Raw genomic sequence first — 15,188 nt, 5'->3', positions numbered from 1 at the left:
CATCGGTCACTCTTCATGATTGAGCAGTTTTTGTGACTGAAGCTCTTGCAACCCTGCAACAATGAGTCTTGGCCAGTAAGTTCATACCACTGAGTACAATTAGTTTGTTGTTTTTTTACTTGAAGTAGAGCTTTATGACAGGTTCTGCTTTCCTTTCAGTTTTTTGTTTTTTTTTCACCATGAAGCTGGATAAAAAGGACAAAGTTGTACCTTCAGGTGATTGTTCTTGACAGTTTGGTGCCCCCTGAGATGCCTGTTGAGCAATGACCCTGAGTCTACAGGACATTAAGCGGCAGCTGGACACAAGGCTGCAATTAGATGCCCATGAAGCGGAACTACCCTCTGTGTTTGCGTGTGTGTGTGTGTGTGTGTGTGTGTGTGTGTGTGTGTGTGTGTGTGTGTGTGTGTGTGTGTGTGTGTGTGTGTGTGTGTGTGTGTGTTTGTATGTGTGTGCTTGCATGTGCTTTTGCGTGTGTGTGGGTGTGGGTGTGGGTTGTTTGTGTGCTAGTGTAGTACACAGGTACAGTGTGTGCTGCCACTATAAGTGAAAAACATCTTCTGTGTGTGTGTGTGTGTGTGTGTGTGTGTGTGTGTGTGTGTGTGTGTGTGTGTGTGTGTGTGTGTGTGTGTGTGTGTGTGTGTGTGTGTGTGTGTGTGTGTGTGTGTGTGTGTGTGTGTGTGTGTGTGTGTGTGTGTGTGTGTGTGTGTGTGTGTGTGTGAAGCACTAATTCTGTAGCAGAATTAGTTGCTTCCTCTGGGTCTCTGGTTGGCCTGAAACCCAGAGGAATTAGCTGCTGGAATGTGACAGCAAATATTTCAAACGAACTGATGGTATGGAGCCGATGGGGCCTCACTTAGTAGTCCCCAGGCCCTCAAAGTTTTTACTCACTATGCGCTGATGTTAATGCAAAGATTTGACGTGAGACAGACAGGTTTAGAGCAGCAGTAGTAGTTGTGGTAGTTGAAAACAAACTTTCAGGAGTGGTGGTAAAAAATAATATGATCTTAACAGAAAATCATAGGTTGCTATTTAACACATTTACAGTTCTAATTCATCAGAATTCTTGAACTCTATACGTTTATTCATTGGAATAAAAAATCTCTACCTACCGTACATCTAGAATTGTTTAATCAAGTGTGATTCTCTTGTGCTGTATTGTTTAAAATATACCTTGAATGTATTAATAATCTAGATTTGTACATTTAATTAAATACCTGCATACCAATACCTAAATGCAATTAAAAAGTAAATTTTTCTTTTACTAAAAAGTACTTTGTATGATCATTTTAGTATTTTTCCTAACAACCTGCTCTCGTGATTACTATTTAATCTATGCAATAATTGTACTTAAATATAAGTTTTCACTTCTTATTCCAGCCCTGCTGACTGCTAGCATTCAGTATAAATGTAGGATGATTTCATTTTCTGATTCTCTTAAAGTTAGAAAACCTTTTCCAGATTGGAATTAGCTTTTTTGTCTTCATTAATTTTGTCATAACATTATATCATATACTTTATATAGCACTTTCAATCTGTCATTGTTTTCCATTTGTTTAAACTTCCTGCGCAAAACATTATAATGCAAAAAACAAAGCAGAGACCTTATATCACCTCTGGGAGCTATTGACTCTGTTTGTAGCAAAAGGCACTACTTATGATCAATTACTATGTCGCAATACTTTACTGGCATAATTCAGGCTCATGAAGAAACGAACAAATGCACCTAAATTATTTCCACTTTCAATCGTAGCAAAGCTTTGGAATGTAAAAGGTGTAAAAGGTGTTAGTGAGGGCTCATGTGCTGCAGATCACTGCGAGGGGGACCCGACCTCATGAACATCAACAACTGTCAGTATTGTCATTATTACCATAAGCATGTGTTGATATTACGTTGGGGTCCGGGGTTAAAAATAGGTTGCATAGTTTGTACAGTCGGGGGCCACTAAATAGTGCAACATAATCCTTGTTACATAACTGAAAGGAGGAGTGTGTGTGTGTGTGTGTGTGTGTGTGTGCTATGCAGTTGCGTGACATGGGACGCAGAAGTGTCACCCGGAAAATTATGGTTTTTCTTTTTTCATTGGAAAAGTGTAAAACCTTAAAACAAGCCACACGTCAGTGTGACGATATTGTTTCCTTTGAGTTGCAGCAGTCTGCTGTCTGTACGATGTCAATAAAATATGTGCGTTAACTACAAACGGTGAATCGTTTCAGAGAGATGCTTGGAAATCCATGCTTCGCCTGATTACACTGGTATTCAGTGTGATCACAATGAGCCATCATTATTTCAGCACAACTACTCTCCGAATGCATTCAAACACAACCCATGTAAGCTTTTCCTTAATGGAAAGCAGGCAGTAAGAGAAACAAAACTATTTTGAGCTTTTAAAAATCGCACTTTGAATATTGTTTCTATCACAAAACTTTCTGACGTGTCTGTTATCCGGAATGCTCCACACACAATGGCACTTTTAAATAAAGAAAATATATATTTGAAAAACCAAAAAGTTCATGAGGTTTGAACAACAGAGGTCACAGAAGAACTCAGATCAGTTTAAATTTGCTTGTCTGCTTGTTTCTCTCTGTCTTTGTCTTGTCCTTTTTATCTCTTTTTATCCCTTAAACACAACCAGAACATCAAAGTCTCCACCTCTGTGTCTGCAAAGGTTTGTCCTCGTTGAAAGAGAGTTTTTTCCTTTCCAGTCACCTGCTTGGAAGGGTTGGGTTTTTATTTGTCAATGTGCCTTAAGATTGTTGTGTTATTACTGCATTCGCACAATCAAAATAAAATTGAATTAAATTGATTTGTGCTTCGTGAGGCCTGTAATCAGGGCTGTGTGGACATTTACAGATGATACAAACTGTGTTTGACAGATATTAATTAAGCTTGGCGGGAATAATCATTCCCAGGACATAAATGTCAGTGATATAATGAAATTGGTCTAATTCTGGTACATAACCAGAATCTGACAACTCACCAGTGGCTCTGCTTTATTGCCACTCCCCGTAAACAACATAAGTGACAGTAAGGCGTCATGCACAGTGCCATGATTATGAAGTTACATGGGCTTTCAATTTATTATAAGACAAACCTGTGCTTTTTCTTCTGTGACATATGTCAAGGTGACTTCTGCTGAAAAGGTTTCTCCACCATCCCCGGTGATTATATAAATTGTAACTGAGTCCATTATAAAAGTAAAAAGTTCAAAAATAAATGGAAAAAAAAAAAAGACTTAATAATAATGAGAGGCTAATGTGCATTTCTGTTGCACAATAGAACGCTCATTTTGCCTCCATGTTTCCTCCACTGGAAAGACACATTCCACCGACAGAAGATGGATGGATGGATGGATGGAAGATCTTCACTGTGGTAAATGACACACCACAAATCACTGCATCTATTCCAAACTAAACCACACAAAGGCTACTCAAAGGCACAGATAAAGATCCTAAAATAATACATACAAACTGGATACACAAAAAAGCACAAACAGTAAAATAACATTGCTTTGATATTGATATGGCTGTATTAAAGAAAAATAACAAACCGAGCCAATAGATACGGAAAATGGATATGTACTGTTAAAAGAGGCTTAAAATGTCCTTTGAAGTGTTTCTATTGTTCAGAAGACGCACTGCTGGGTGAAGCCGCAGTTCAAGAGAAGAGCACTCACACAATCCAGGCAGCAGGACATCATGTTAACAATAGTCGCACAATAGAGCAGTGTGACCTCTGTGTACGCCATCATAGTGTGACAGCCACTTCTCTGCATCTCCCTGCTGTCTGCTGTGCATGACAGTGAAACTGCGCTCTCTAAATAAAACAAGCACACAAACCAATCTGAGACTCATGTTAACAATTACAAGAGCACCGTAATCGCCTTTCCTGTAAGTGCGTGTCTGAAGGATGTTTGCGCACCAACCAGCTGTGAAATGATGAACTACTACAGCGCTCCGTTGAGTCACGCATGCAGATTTTTGTGTTCTTCCATGACTGGAGCCACTTGATGTGGTCATGTTGAGGAGTGAACAGTGTTTCCCCACTAACCTTTCAGCGGAAGGCCACGTACTTGTGACTGCATGTGATCAAGTGCTGATGGTTCACGTTTGTAAAATATTGCTTTCCTGATTAGTGATAAACCTTGAGATGTTCATCGCTCAATATTTGAACTGTTTGAGTGTGTCATTACTTCTTTGGTCTTGGAGGCCATTCTGAGTGGCATTTGCATGTTTCCCCTGTGGGTACAAGACTCTGCTCTCACTGTGAAAGGTAAATTGGCTCCCGGAGCTCTATGGAACGAAATAGAACCTGACAGAAGATGGATGGATGGATGGATGGATGGATGGATGGATGGATGGATCCTATATTTTAAAAGGTGATCAAATATAAACTTGCAATATTTTAAGTATGTACAGCGTGAGATCTTTTTTTTTCTTTTGCACATGCAGTGACAGGAACATTTTTACAGGTTTATACTGAACTTACATTACCTGTTCTAGATTTCACTAATGTTTTCTTTGTTTGTTTGTTGTTGGGTTTTTTTCAGATCAATATAATGAAATATTTTCACAGTGATTCAACTGTATCTTTGTTCATGTCAAGTGAAGCAATAACATAAATATAAGCATAAAAGTGAAACCACTGGTCAATCAAGGACTGTAGCACAGCATTGTGAGATGACATTGAAACATATTGACAGTTTAAGCCTGTTTTCCTACTTTAAAGAGGCCGGGGAAACATAGTGATGTTCCCTATATCATGTTTACAGATGCACTGTGTGTGAAGTTCTCTGTGTGATCTTCAAATAAAATCAACAATTAATCAACTAAATCTCAAATGTATCTGTGCAGACAAACACCCACAATGTGCTGTGTTGTAAATCCATTAATTTATACTGGAGTGTAAGTTTAATTATTCCTTTGAAATTTCAACCTCACCACGCTTCTTTGTCCGCACTCTCATTTAAATGTCACACATGATATACAGTTTGAACGTCCAGCATCAAGTTGTTTTCCACCCACAAGAACATCAACAATGTTGTGAGTGTTTGCCCAATCAATAATACGTCACAAATATTTAAAGCGTTATTTCATTCTATTATATGCAGACATGATTAAAGATTTTAAGATAAGACAAGATGCCCTATTGAAAATTGATGACTTCCCTCTTTATGAGAATCACGTCTTGAGATAAGAGTCACAGGGACATCTGGTGGTCAAACAAAATAAGCACATCGCATACGACCGGTACTTTCTCGTGAGTAAACTCACAATAAACGTTTGATGAAACGCTTATACGTTAGTTCACACAATCAGTTTGCCCGTTTTAGCATATTTTCAACATGTACACTCTTTATAACCAAATGTAACACGTGCCGGCGCATGAAGTCATCTTCTCTGTAGAGCAGGAAAATATATCATGTCTTTGTGAAAGTGTGTTTTATGTCTTTGGGGAAATACATTTTAGATAGTAGCACTTAAAACCACATTACAAAACAATAATGATAAAGTTTTAAATTTGAGTAGGTTTTTTTTGTTTTGTTTGTTTGTTTCTTTTTACATCCAGATTGGTTGTATGTTGAGTAAAGCTCTTGCATTTTACAAAAAAAAAAAACAAAAAAAAAAATCTGAGCGTATGATAAATATTTTGACAGACAGACTGTATGGTGAGTGTCGAGGATAATCCGGTACTCCCGGGAAGTGACTGCGCGCGTGAGGACGTGGCGGAGGAACCGGACTCGAGCACAAAGAGGAGCGGCATGCGCAAACTCACTGACGCAGCAGCTGCACCTCAGTTGCGCTCCACACAAACCGCGTTGCTGCGTGTATGTGAGGTATCCGGATCTTCCACGTGGACCCTGTCATTGACCAAAACACGCTCCGGTCTCCGTGGCAGCACGCGGGGCGTGGGCGGGAGGGGGTGGGGGCGGTGGTGCCGGGGGGACGCGCCCGCCGTTGCGCAGTGCAGAGCGGCAGAGGCGAGCAGGCGCGGGGCGGTGCGGTGCGGGGCAGAGGTGCTGATCTCCAGATGTGAACCGGTAACCTTTCCAGGACTCAAGCGATCCACTGACCACACGCTCATCATGCAGACAGGTAAGGCTCGTTCTTCCTTCGCCCCACTGGCGGCATCACATCCACTCCAGTGCGCGTAAATATTTAAGCTTTTGCTTTGAGAAATGCGCACCTACTGTTTTACAACTCCCCTTCATTACAGTACCTGTGATACAGGTTATCACGAGTATTTGTGCAGGATGGGTATGATATAGTCAATTCGGTGACTTGTGGTGGGTCGTGGTAGTGGATCACGCCGCACACGAGGACGCTGCAGTAGTTCACTGGAGCCATTTCATTATTTTTCCCGCAGCACACTGAGCGCAACGCAGACTCTTTAGTCCAAACCAAAGCTTCTTGCCTCACATGTCAAACATCTGTTTGCGTGGATGGCTGTAGACACATGCACAAAACGCAGTGGCCACTTGGCCATTGTGGGTGGGTGGTGCGGTGCTATAAATAGATGTGGAGGTTTTAATTGATTTTGCAATAATGCACAATGTGGTCATCTGTCTGTGAAACGAGAGAAATCTGCAAGACTGCGGTGCTGCTCCCTTACATTGACTCTTTTGTTTGTGGCTAATCATTCGTCGCACATCGCACTAAAATGTATTATTCTAGTAATCCAGATGTTAGGGTGACAGTGTTGTGTTGCGGTGATAAAGTGGGGGGTCATGGACAGTATGTCTATGTATTTGCAGGTGTGTCCTTGGAGCCTCACTTGGGCCGGGTGGTCTCCTGTATCTTGTCTCTTTTCCTACTGATACACGTGTGCCTCGCAGCTCCGGGACTAACCGGGTCAGAAAGGTAACATTGCCTCCCTGACAGTGCCTCTTCTTTTAATGGGTCAAATACAGCATCAACTCAGGCGTGAACAGAACATATGCCTTATGAAATGTGATTTCCTGTGTGTAGTGAGCAAAACAAACTTCTATAGTCTATTTTGTGTCAGCTTTTAAGCAAATTGACAGGGTTAAAAGAGCCCAATCTCTTTGAATGAATTTAATTGGAGTTTTCATTTCTTTATTCCACAGAGAAGAAATACTCGAGGCTCACCGCCCCATCGTGCCACTGCGCAATCCTTTTGGCTCCGCAGAGGAGGAACGTGTGTGAGTGGCCCATCAACACTATGCTGTGGTGGCACGTCCGCCTCAACACTTTATTTTTGAAGAGAATAATTGTGAAAGCAGAACTTATTCTGTACCTCCTCTTCTTTCAACGAGGCTTAAATGTTGAACTTCAAACTCAAATTTCAAGTTCAAGTCTGTTTCTCTGAGGAAGAAATCATTTTTCATGATCAAAAAACTGAGCAGTGTCTCCTGGAGCTTGATCAAGATAAATGTGGAGACTGAAAAACGGACGCATCACGTGCAACCACATCTAAACTTAGCTTGTTTAAGTTGATGAAGCAGCTCCTGTCAGGTTACTCCGTGGACTTTGGCTGTTCTGTGGTGCTAATGGTGTGACCTCTGTCTCATAAAGATAAGATTACATGTCCAGTCAAACCCGATGCTGCATCAATGACATATTTCCACCTACTTCAAATAGTGTTTCAGTTCACATCTGTGTTATTGTTTGCCAGCAGAATGAGCACTTTATGATAAATTAAGTTTATTCAGGAAACTGTCTGATTCAACATAATGAGATATAGTATGATGTCTGTGACCATGTGGCTGCAGATTTTTTTTAAAAGGTAGAGAAATGTGTTTTTCCGATACACATTGAAGGAGAATTCATGCAAATTTAGATTGATCTGCCTTATGGATTTGTACGTTTATTTTTACAAAGTGTACATAACACTCAGAATTCAAGCAAACATGTTTCTAAGGTAGTAATTACGTCATTGTACACAGCAAATTGACAGGTCACTGTTATCTGCTTCACATTACAAATAATAACTTCCAACTTTCCAATAATCTCCTGTGACTGTGCCACATGTCAACATTTCCTTTTGTGACTTCAATTTCTGCCATCTTGTGGCTGAAGATGACACAGCATCAATACAGTGCCAGTTAGTGTTTCGTTATTCACCAGAGGCAAAGCATACAAATGGCAAGACTGAGCAGAACTTTAACGTTAACTCAAATACCACAAATGTGCAGGAGGGGAAATACATGTTTTAAAGATCCATCATTAAATAGAATTTCATTGATTTATGAACAAAGTTTGAACATGTTTTACGATGATCCCCAACCATTAAACCTTCATTTATGAGGAAGAGCAATTGTGGTGAAATGGATATATACTTGGGATAAATTCTGTAAATAGTTATTGTCTCTGAAGACACAGCTCAGCTGAAGTCTGTTTGCAGTGTTTCTTTTGTTTTTTGCGGGTGTCGAATCTGATGTTGAAACAGATTTAATAATGATAAATTATTACATATGTTGGGCTTATCGCAGGTGGCTGCAGAATTACATTCAGGAGAACCTGAAGAGCAGCCCTGAGGAGCCAGAGCTCAGCACCAGGGAACAAGGTAGGCAGTATTTTCTATGATCCTGATCCGGATGCGGGACGGTTCCGTTCTGCAGCTGTCTGTCAGTGCATCTAACTTGTTCTTTCAACATCTTCCTTGTGCTTCAGAGGTCTTCTTCTTGTTTAGACTTTATGACTATGATCGCAGTGCTTTCTTGGATGGTTTGGAGATGATGAAGCTTCTGTCAGACTATAACCCCCATCATGCACCTGGAGCACAGGCCAACGAGCAGGCGAGTAGAGACGACCATATGTAGATGCATGTGTTGCATGTTTGGACCGACCTTTGTTTTGTACATGCTGTATTTAGGACATGCATTGACTTCACTCTGTTTATCTATAATACAGTATGGATGTGTGTGTTTTTCTGGGTTTAGGTAGTTTCCATGGTTGATTTCTTACTCCAGACTCAGGATTTAAACCATGATGGCCTGCTGACGCCCTCCGAACTGCTCTCACCTCCACTCACTCACACACAGGTACCCCACACAAACACAATACAGATGGTGTGATTAATTCTTACAATTCAGTGTTCAGTCTTCCTCACAGCTACATTTCTATTGACTCCAGAATTACATAAACTTTTTTTTCTCTCAAAGGACTCAAATAAAGCGGCACCTCTGCATGAGGTGAAAGTGGAGGTGGAGACATCAAACACCGACACTGAAGCGAGGGCAGGAGTGATGGAGCAGAGGGAAAAGGAGGGTCATGAAGACGTCCAACTCGCGGAGGAGGAACAACCTCAACATGAAGTGAAAGCAGAGGAACAGGAAGGTATTCAGCAAATAGATCAACATGGACAACAAGTGCCAGAAGCAGCAGTACAGGTGGAGCGGGCCCACAGAGTCCCTGTGCATCACGGGCAACCAGAAATATAAGCGCACGGATGAAAGAGAAGCCGCCACCACATCAAACTGATGCTTTAAACAACTACGTCTTGAAAATTGTCTTCTCCACGGATGGTCTTTTCTGGGACTCCTGCTGTGGATTTCACTGGAGTGTTGGTTTAAAAAGTGATTTGTGCAGTGAGATACTCTCCATGCGAATGCAATGATTCCCAGAGCTGTCAAAGAAACAAAAGAACAGAATTCAAAATGCAATATTGGTCATAAAAGTAAAACAAAAGCCATTACTGATAAAATAAAACACTATTGCTTTATTTGTATTTTTGTTATCATATTCCATCCTGAATTGCTGATGAAACGTATTTTCTGGTGTTCCATTTACTTTACACCACCTGTAGCATTTGTGTTTACCATGTCAGATGTTAGTGTTTGATGTACACATTTAAGGGCCTTATGATGTTGGTATATGTTTTGCATTTAGCTTTTATGCACAAGGACTGCACCCAAACTGTTTTTATACATATTTTTCTGTCATGTTTGACACCCAAATAAAATATGTTTTCCTGAAGAGTTTGTTTACCGTCTAAACAGTAAAATAGTTACTTCAATGAGTTAGAGCTTTCGGCAATCAGTTATCGGATACATTTCAAGTCAGTCTTTCAGGTCAAGTAAATAGCAAAAAGTTTATAGAATGTTTGATTGAAGCTATGTCTACACATAAAAAGTGTTCACAGAAAAAAAAAGTTTACTATTTGTTTTGTTCTATTATTAATATTATTTACACTGATGGCAAAAAAAAAAATCAAGTATATATTTGTCTGGTTTGCTTTGAATATATTGAATTTTTTATAATTGAAAGAAATAATGAATTTACAAGGGCACATTGTATTGTTTTTAATATAAATAAGTACAGTACAAGTGAACACAATGAATAAGAGATGTTTTTCATTCAGTCACACATACATAGTCTACAGGCAAAGCACTCCGTGTTCAGTTTAAAAAATACAATTATTCTAATCAGGTCCACAGATATTGCATTCTAAATATTAATTTCATGTTTTATTGTCAATTTGATTTCTTGTACATGTCTAAAGTTCATGTTCTCTACAGATTATCATTATTCAAGAGCTGTACTATTTTATAATATTAGACATTTATATGGATATAAATATAAACATTTTTATTGAATAAATCCATATTCAAATATTTTTTTCTTGCGGGACCTCACTTGGAAAAGAGACCTACAACAAAAGTGATCAAAATTAAAGTTACCACAGACATATCCGTAGTATTCACACTACTTAGTGGAATTGCATATTTTTTCAAAGTTAGTCTATTAATTCCTTAATCCTAGTTTTTATGAGCTCGGGGATTAGTTTCTCTTTGTAGAGACACGACTTCATGTTGCACTGCCAACCACAATATTCAAAGGGTGGAGGTGGCTCTGAAATATTCATCAGACCTCTGAAATATTCATTAGAACCATAAACAGCTCAAATGATGCAAAGCAGGAACACCAGTATTATTCATCACGTATTGTACAACGTTTCAGTTTTTAAACAATGCAAAATAAACTATTTGTCATATTCTAATTCACATCAAGGATATGAGAGGTCGACACTTTCTTCTCTAACTACTTTCCGGTTTGCGTTTGATTTATTCCACATAACACGAGTGGTGGCACTTTCACACAGAATAAGCGACTCCTGTTAAAAGCAATGTAACCGCCACAGAATAAATCACCAAGGTAACGTGGATCCAGAATGAACAGAACATCCCAGGCACATGTTTTTTTCTGTTTTCTGTTAAGCTTGTTTTTTTTAAAGAAGACTTACTTTGTGTGTGTCTGTGCTCTTCATTGTAATGTTGCGTGTAAATTAATTGTAATATATATATATATATATATATATAATAAAACTTAAGACTTACTGCTAACTAAAAACCACGTGACTTCCGGTGTCGAGAGAGTAACTATGGCAACCAGCGGCCAGACAGCAGGTAACGTACAACATAACACAATTACACCAACTATCTGCTTCTATCAACTTCTCGAAGTTTGTCTGATGCAATGAACGCTTCAGATTATGCAACGTTTTGACTTTCGGTTCCGCATCGTAAGTTCTTTCTCGACTTCTCCAGAAACAGAACGCTGACTGCCGTTTCTGTACTCTTGTGTCTGCCAGAGACCATCGTGTCGGATATCCAGAGGAAAATCAAAACCTCTTTTGAAGCCTTTGACTATTCGTCCAACAACACCGTGGATGTCTGGTCAGTAATACTGGGAACATAAAATATACAGAAAGTAACATTTCTGAAAATACACGTCTTACAACATGCCAGCAAACAGGAAAAGGATTTTTTTTAAAAATGCACAAAAATTAATCTTCAGAAGTTTATTATGGCACATTGAAAATGCTCAAAGGGTGTCTCAAGACCACAAATCAAACGATTTGGGTTTGTTTTTTTTCCAAATTTAAATGCCCCTTTTTATATTTGTAAACAAACAAGTGTTCTAGTTATGCTTGAAAACACCTGGAGAAGTTATGAGTACATCACTGGCCTCAGAGACAATCCCAAACTCACACGGAGGTGCAATTTAGAGCTACCGGTTAACTTCAAATGCATGGGGTTTTTTTTTTTTTTGGGGGGGGACAATGAGAGAAAAATCTGGTAAAGAAAAATACAAAACATGCATGCACAGAAAAAAAGATGAAACCTCAGCAGTGAACGGCCCCCATCCCAGCTTTCATAGCACCCTTTCCTCAAAATTGTAAATGCTGACAACTGTGTAGATAGTTGTTTCATTATTTGATTTTAAGTGTATTTTTTGCTATTGGTTCTACATCAAATTAAATACTGTACATTGAACCTGGTGAAAGTGTTTTTACAATTCACTGGGCCTGGATGGTTTGCAGGCAAGTAAACTATTATAATTTCAACAACTCCAAGCTAAATTTGTGATACTGTCTCAACATTTGCCTACAGGCAAGGCATTTCATTAATTCCTCTAAATTCCAGTCAAGGAGCCCCCTCGTGCGGATTCTCATGTATAGTGGTTACCTCCGACAAAAACAAATTCTGTCCTTCTTTTACAACAAATGACTTACCCTCAGTATTTAAGGCACTGTCAGAATCATAAGTATGTGGGAGACCAACCAAGAGGCTGAATTTGGAGAGGAGGCCTGGTCCAGAGCTGTGAGGAAGGTTGGTATGTTTTTTTTTGTTTTTTTTTGAGGATATCAGAGAGTCAGTACAAGATCCCTTACAGCTACAGCATCCTCCTCCATCTCTCAATACTTTTTATTCTGGAGTTTCTCCCCTTCAAAGTGTGTAGAGGAGGTGGGTGAATATAGACATTGCACCTGGAGTTGTACTCTGATACTCTGGTTTTAGTCACAGTCACAGAACAAATCAATGCAATTTTTAAAAACCAAAATATTCAAAGAAATCCTGAGCTCTTTATGTTGAACCTGGGAGGGAAGGGGCTTTTCTCAAATACCCAGCAACAACGTTTTAATAAACTCTCGCCTCTGGTGGGCTAAATCAAGGCTACCATCTATTAACCACTGGTACGGGGGAACTGTTAAGGTTCTGCCAATGGAGCATTTAAGGTCAAGACTCCACGGAAATGAGAAGCTGTTTAATGGGTTCTTGACACCATTCCTTAATCATCTCCCGAATGACAGAGCAGACCTGGCACGCAAAGGGCGTTTTGATTTAAAGTGGCATCCCTGCAACTCTGCAGGGTCTGGAATATGCGACTTTCTTCTTCTTAAACAGTTTGTGGATAACAAAATGAAAGGTTCTAATGAGTAGGTGTAGAAAAAGGAAAAACTCAGCGACAAGAACCGCTTATTGTAAAATTATTACCCTGTGCGTTTGTTTTTCAGGGAGGTTGGCACCATAATCTTCTCACTGGGTTGCTTCCCTTCCCAGGCAGACCTCCTTGGCTTCATAACGGAGGTCAGAACATGACATTCACATCTTAGGTGGCTTTAGATATACGTTTGAAACTTTTGTTATAGGCATTGTGAAGACAATAATGTGGTTTTTTTTAGTAAAAAAAAAAAAAAAAACATGTGTCATGTTGAAGAACTCAGAGGGTCGTACATACTTGTATCTCAACCCAGCATTTGTGTTCCATCAGGTTGAAGATAGCGACTCAGGTTATGTCCACTTGGACAAATTCCTGCCAGCTATGACAAAGGTGCTGTTGGAGGACAAGTAAGATAATCAATCAAACTTTGTTTACACTGCACTTTAAGTACACAACAATGCAACAATACCCAGTCATCTGCCCACTCCCTGCCGTTGTCTATACATATCAAAGATAAATAAATGAGTGAATAACAATTCAAAAATCCTACAACAGGTAAAAAGAGGACATTCGTTAAAAAGCCTTGACGAGTTAAAAGCCTTATTAAGACGGTCCTCCGGTTCTCCGGCAGGCTGATCAAGACTAAAGACTTTTAAAAACCATTAAAAGAACCTTAAAATCGATCCCAAAAGACACGAACCAATGCAATGTTTTTAAAACTGGTGTAATATGATCTTGCTTTCTGTTCCTCGTCAACACACCAGCAGCTGAGTTCCATAGAAGCTGTAGGTGGGAGATTTTTTTTATTTTTTTTTGGCCCGAGAGAGAAATAGGTGAACCCTGAATATATTCCTACAATGGTAAAAATTTGTTCAAACCCCGTGCTTTACATGTGGACTAAAACTAAGCTCAGAGTGGAAAAAGAAGTCCAGGCTCTTTAAAGATAAAGGCTGTAATTCTGACAAAAGTTTGTCTTTGGACCGATAATATAAGCCCCTAATCTTCAGTGTGCACCTTAATGTCAATTAATCCATTCATATATATGTGTCTTTCGGTTGCACTGAGGGATTAAATTGAAAAGCTGCCTCGTTACCTGACCAGATAATATTCCGTCCATCTCTACTGGAGTCTTTATATGCTGAAAGATACTTCTCTTCTAAAGTTGCTTACTCAAGGCAGTTATTGCAGCTCGCTGTCCAGCATTCTTACAAAGTCTAAGGCAAACATTTTCAGGGGAAATTATAGAAATGGATCCTTTATGTTCTGCAATGATATTGACTCTAAACAAATGGCACACTGGTTTATACTGCTGTCGAGAGCCTTTGCGGTCATGTCACTTCACTTCCACCGTGTTATGGTCTTTCAGGTTTCCTCCCATACATGAGGATGTTTTGCTTCAGGCATTTGAGGTGAGAATGATCATTGCTTTCTCATGTTGTCCAGTAGTTGCAGCTTACAAGGTTTAAACAGAATGGATGCCAATGGCAGCGTTGATGGTTTCCTTTGTGAACCACGAGTTCGCTCAAGCTTGATCTATAAGAACAGAGTGTTCTGGGTTGTTTTTTTTTTGTTTTTTTTAACCTTATGTTGTTAGGTTCTGGACAAAGAGCAGAAAGGATACCTGGAGCCTGAGGAGTTGACATTGTACATGACACAAGAAGGTAACAGACATTGGCTTTCCTTTGTAATGTTAGAAAAGAAAAGTATCTATATTCACTATACAAATCAGCTGTTGACTTTTTTATTTTTATGGTGTTCTTACAACCAGGTGAGCCGTTCACACAGGAGGAGGTGGACGAGATGCTGACTGCACACGCTGACCGTGACGACCATCGGATATATTATAAGAACATACTAAGCCAACTGACCACTGACTGTGGTCTGTAAGCAGCTTCATATTGTGTGTGTTCATGTCTGAATAGTTACAATTCAGTCACTAGCTCAAATTGTGAGGGGGTACCTGATTTAAGATTTAAAGCTTTAAACAGCAGTGTTGTGTTCA

General features: G+C 39.5%; 1 protein-coding gene across 1 annotated transcript; it reads left to right on the top strand.

The window, feature by feature from the left end:
• Positions 1 to 5,975: 5,975 nt before the first annotated feature.
• drc8 (dynein regulatory complex subunit 8) lies at positions 5,976 to 15,073 on the top strand (the record flags this gene model as incomplete). The annotated part of the gene is made up of 13 exons (XM_080520766.1): positions 5,976 to 6,094; positions 6,754 to 6,859; positions 7,087 to 7,161; positions 8,452 to 8,525; positions 8,633 to 8,757; positions 8,902 to 9,003; positions 9,124 to 9,391; positions 11,553 to 11,637; positions 13,260 to 13,332; positions 13,517 to 13,593; positions 14,553 to 14,595; positions 14,781 to 14,847; positions 14,955 to 15,073. The coding sequence occupies exons 1-13, from the start codon at positions 6,085 to 6,087 to the stop codon at positions 15,071 to 15,073; spliced, it is 1,224 nt and encodes a 407-aa protein (XP_080376892.1). The 5' UTR covers positions 5,976 to 6,084.
• Between the last annotated feature and the right edge of the window lie 115 nt (positions 15,074 to 15,188).

The sequence above is a fragment of the Blennius ocellaris genome (assembly GCF_963422515.1).
Source record: "Blennius ocellaris genome assembly, chromosome: 1".
NCBI lineage: Eukaryota > Metazoa > Chordata > Actinopteri > Blenniiformes > Blenniidae > Blennius > Blennius ocellaris.
This window is presented reverse-complemented; position numbering and strand designations above follow the sequence as displayed.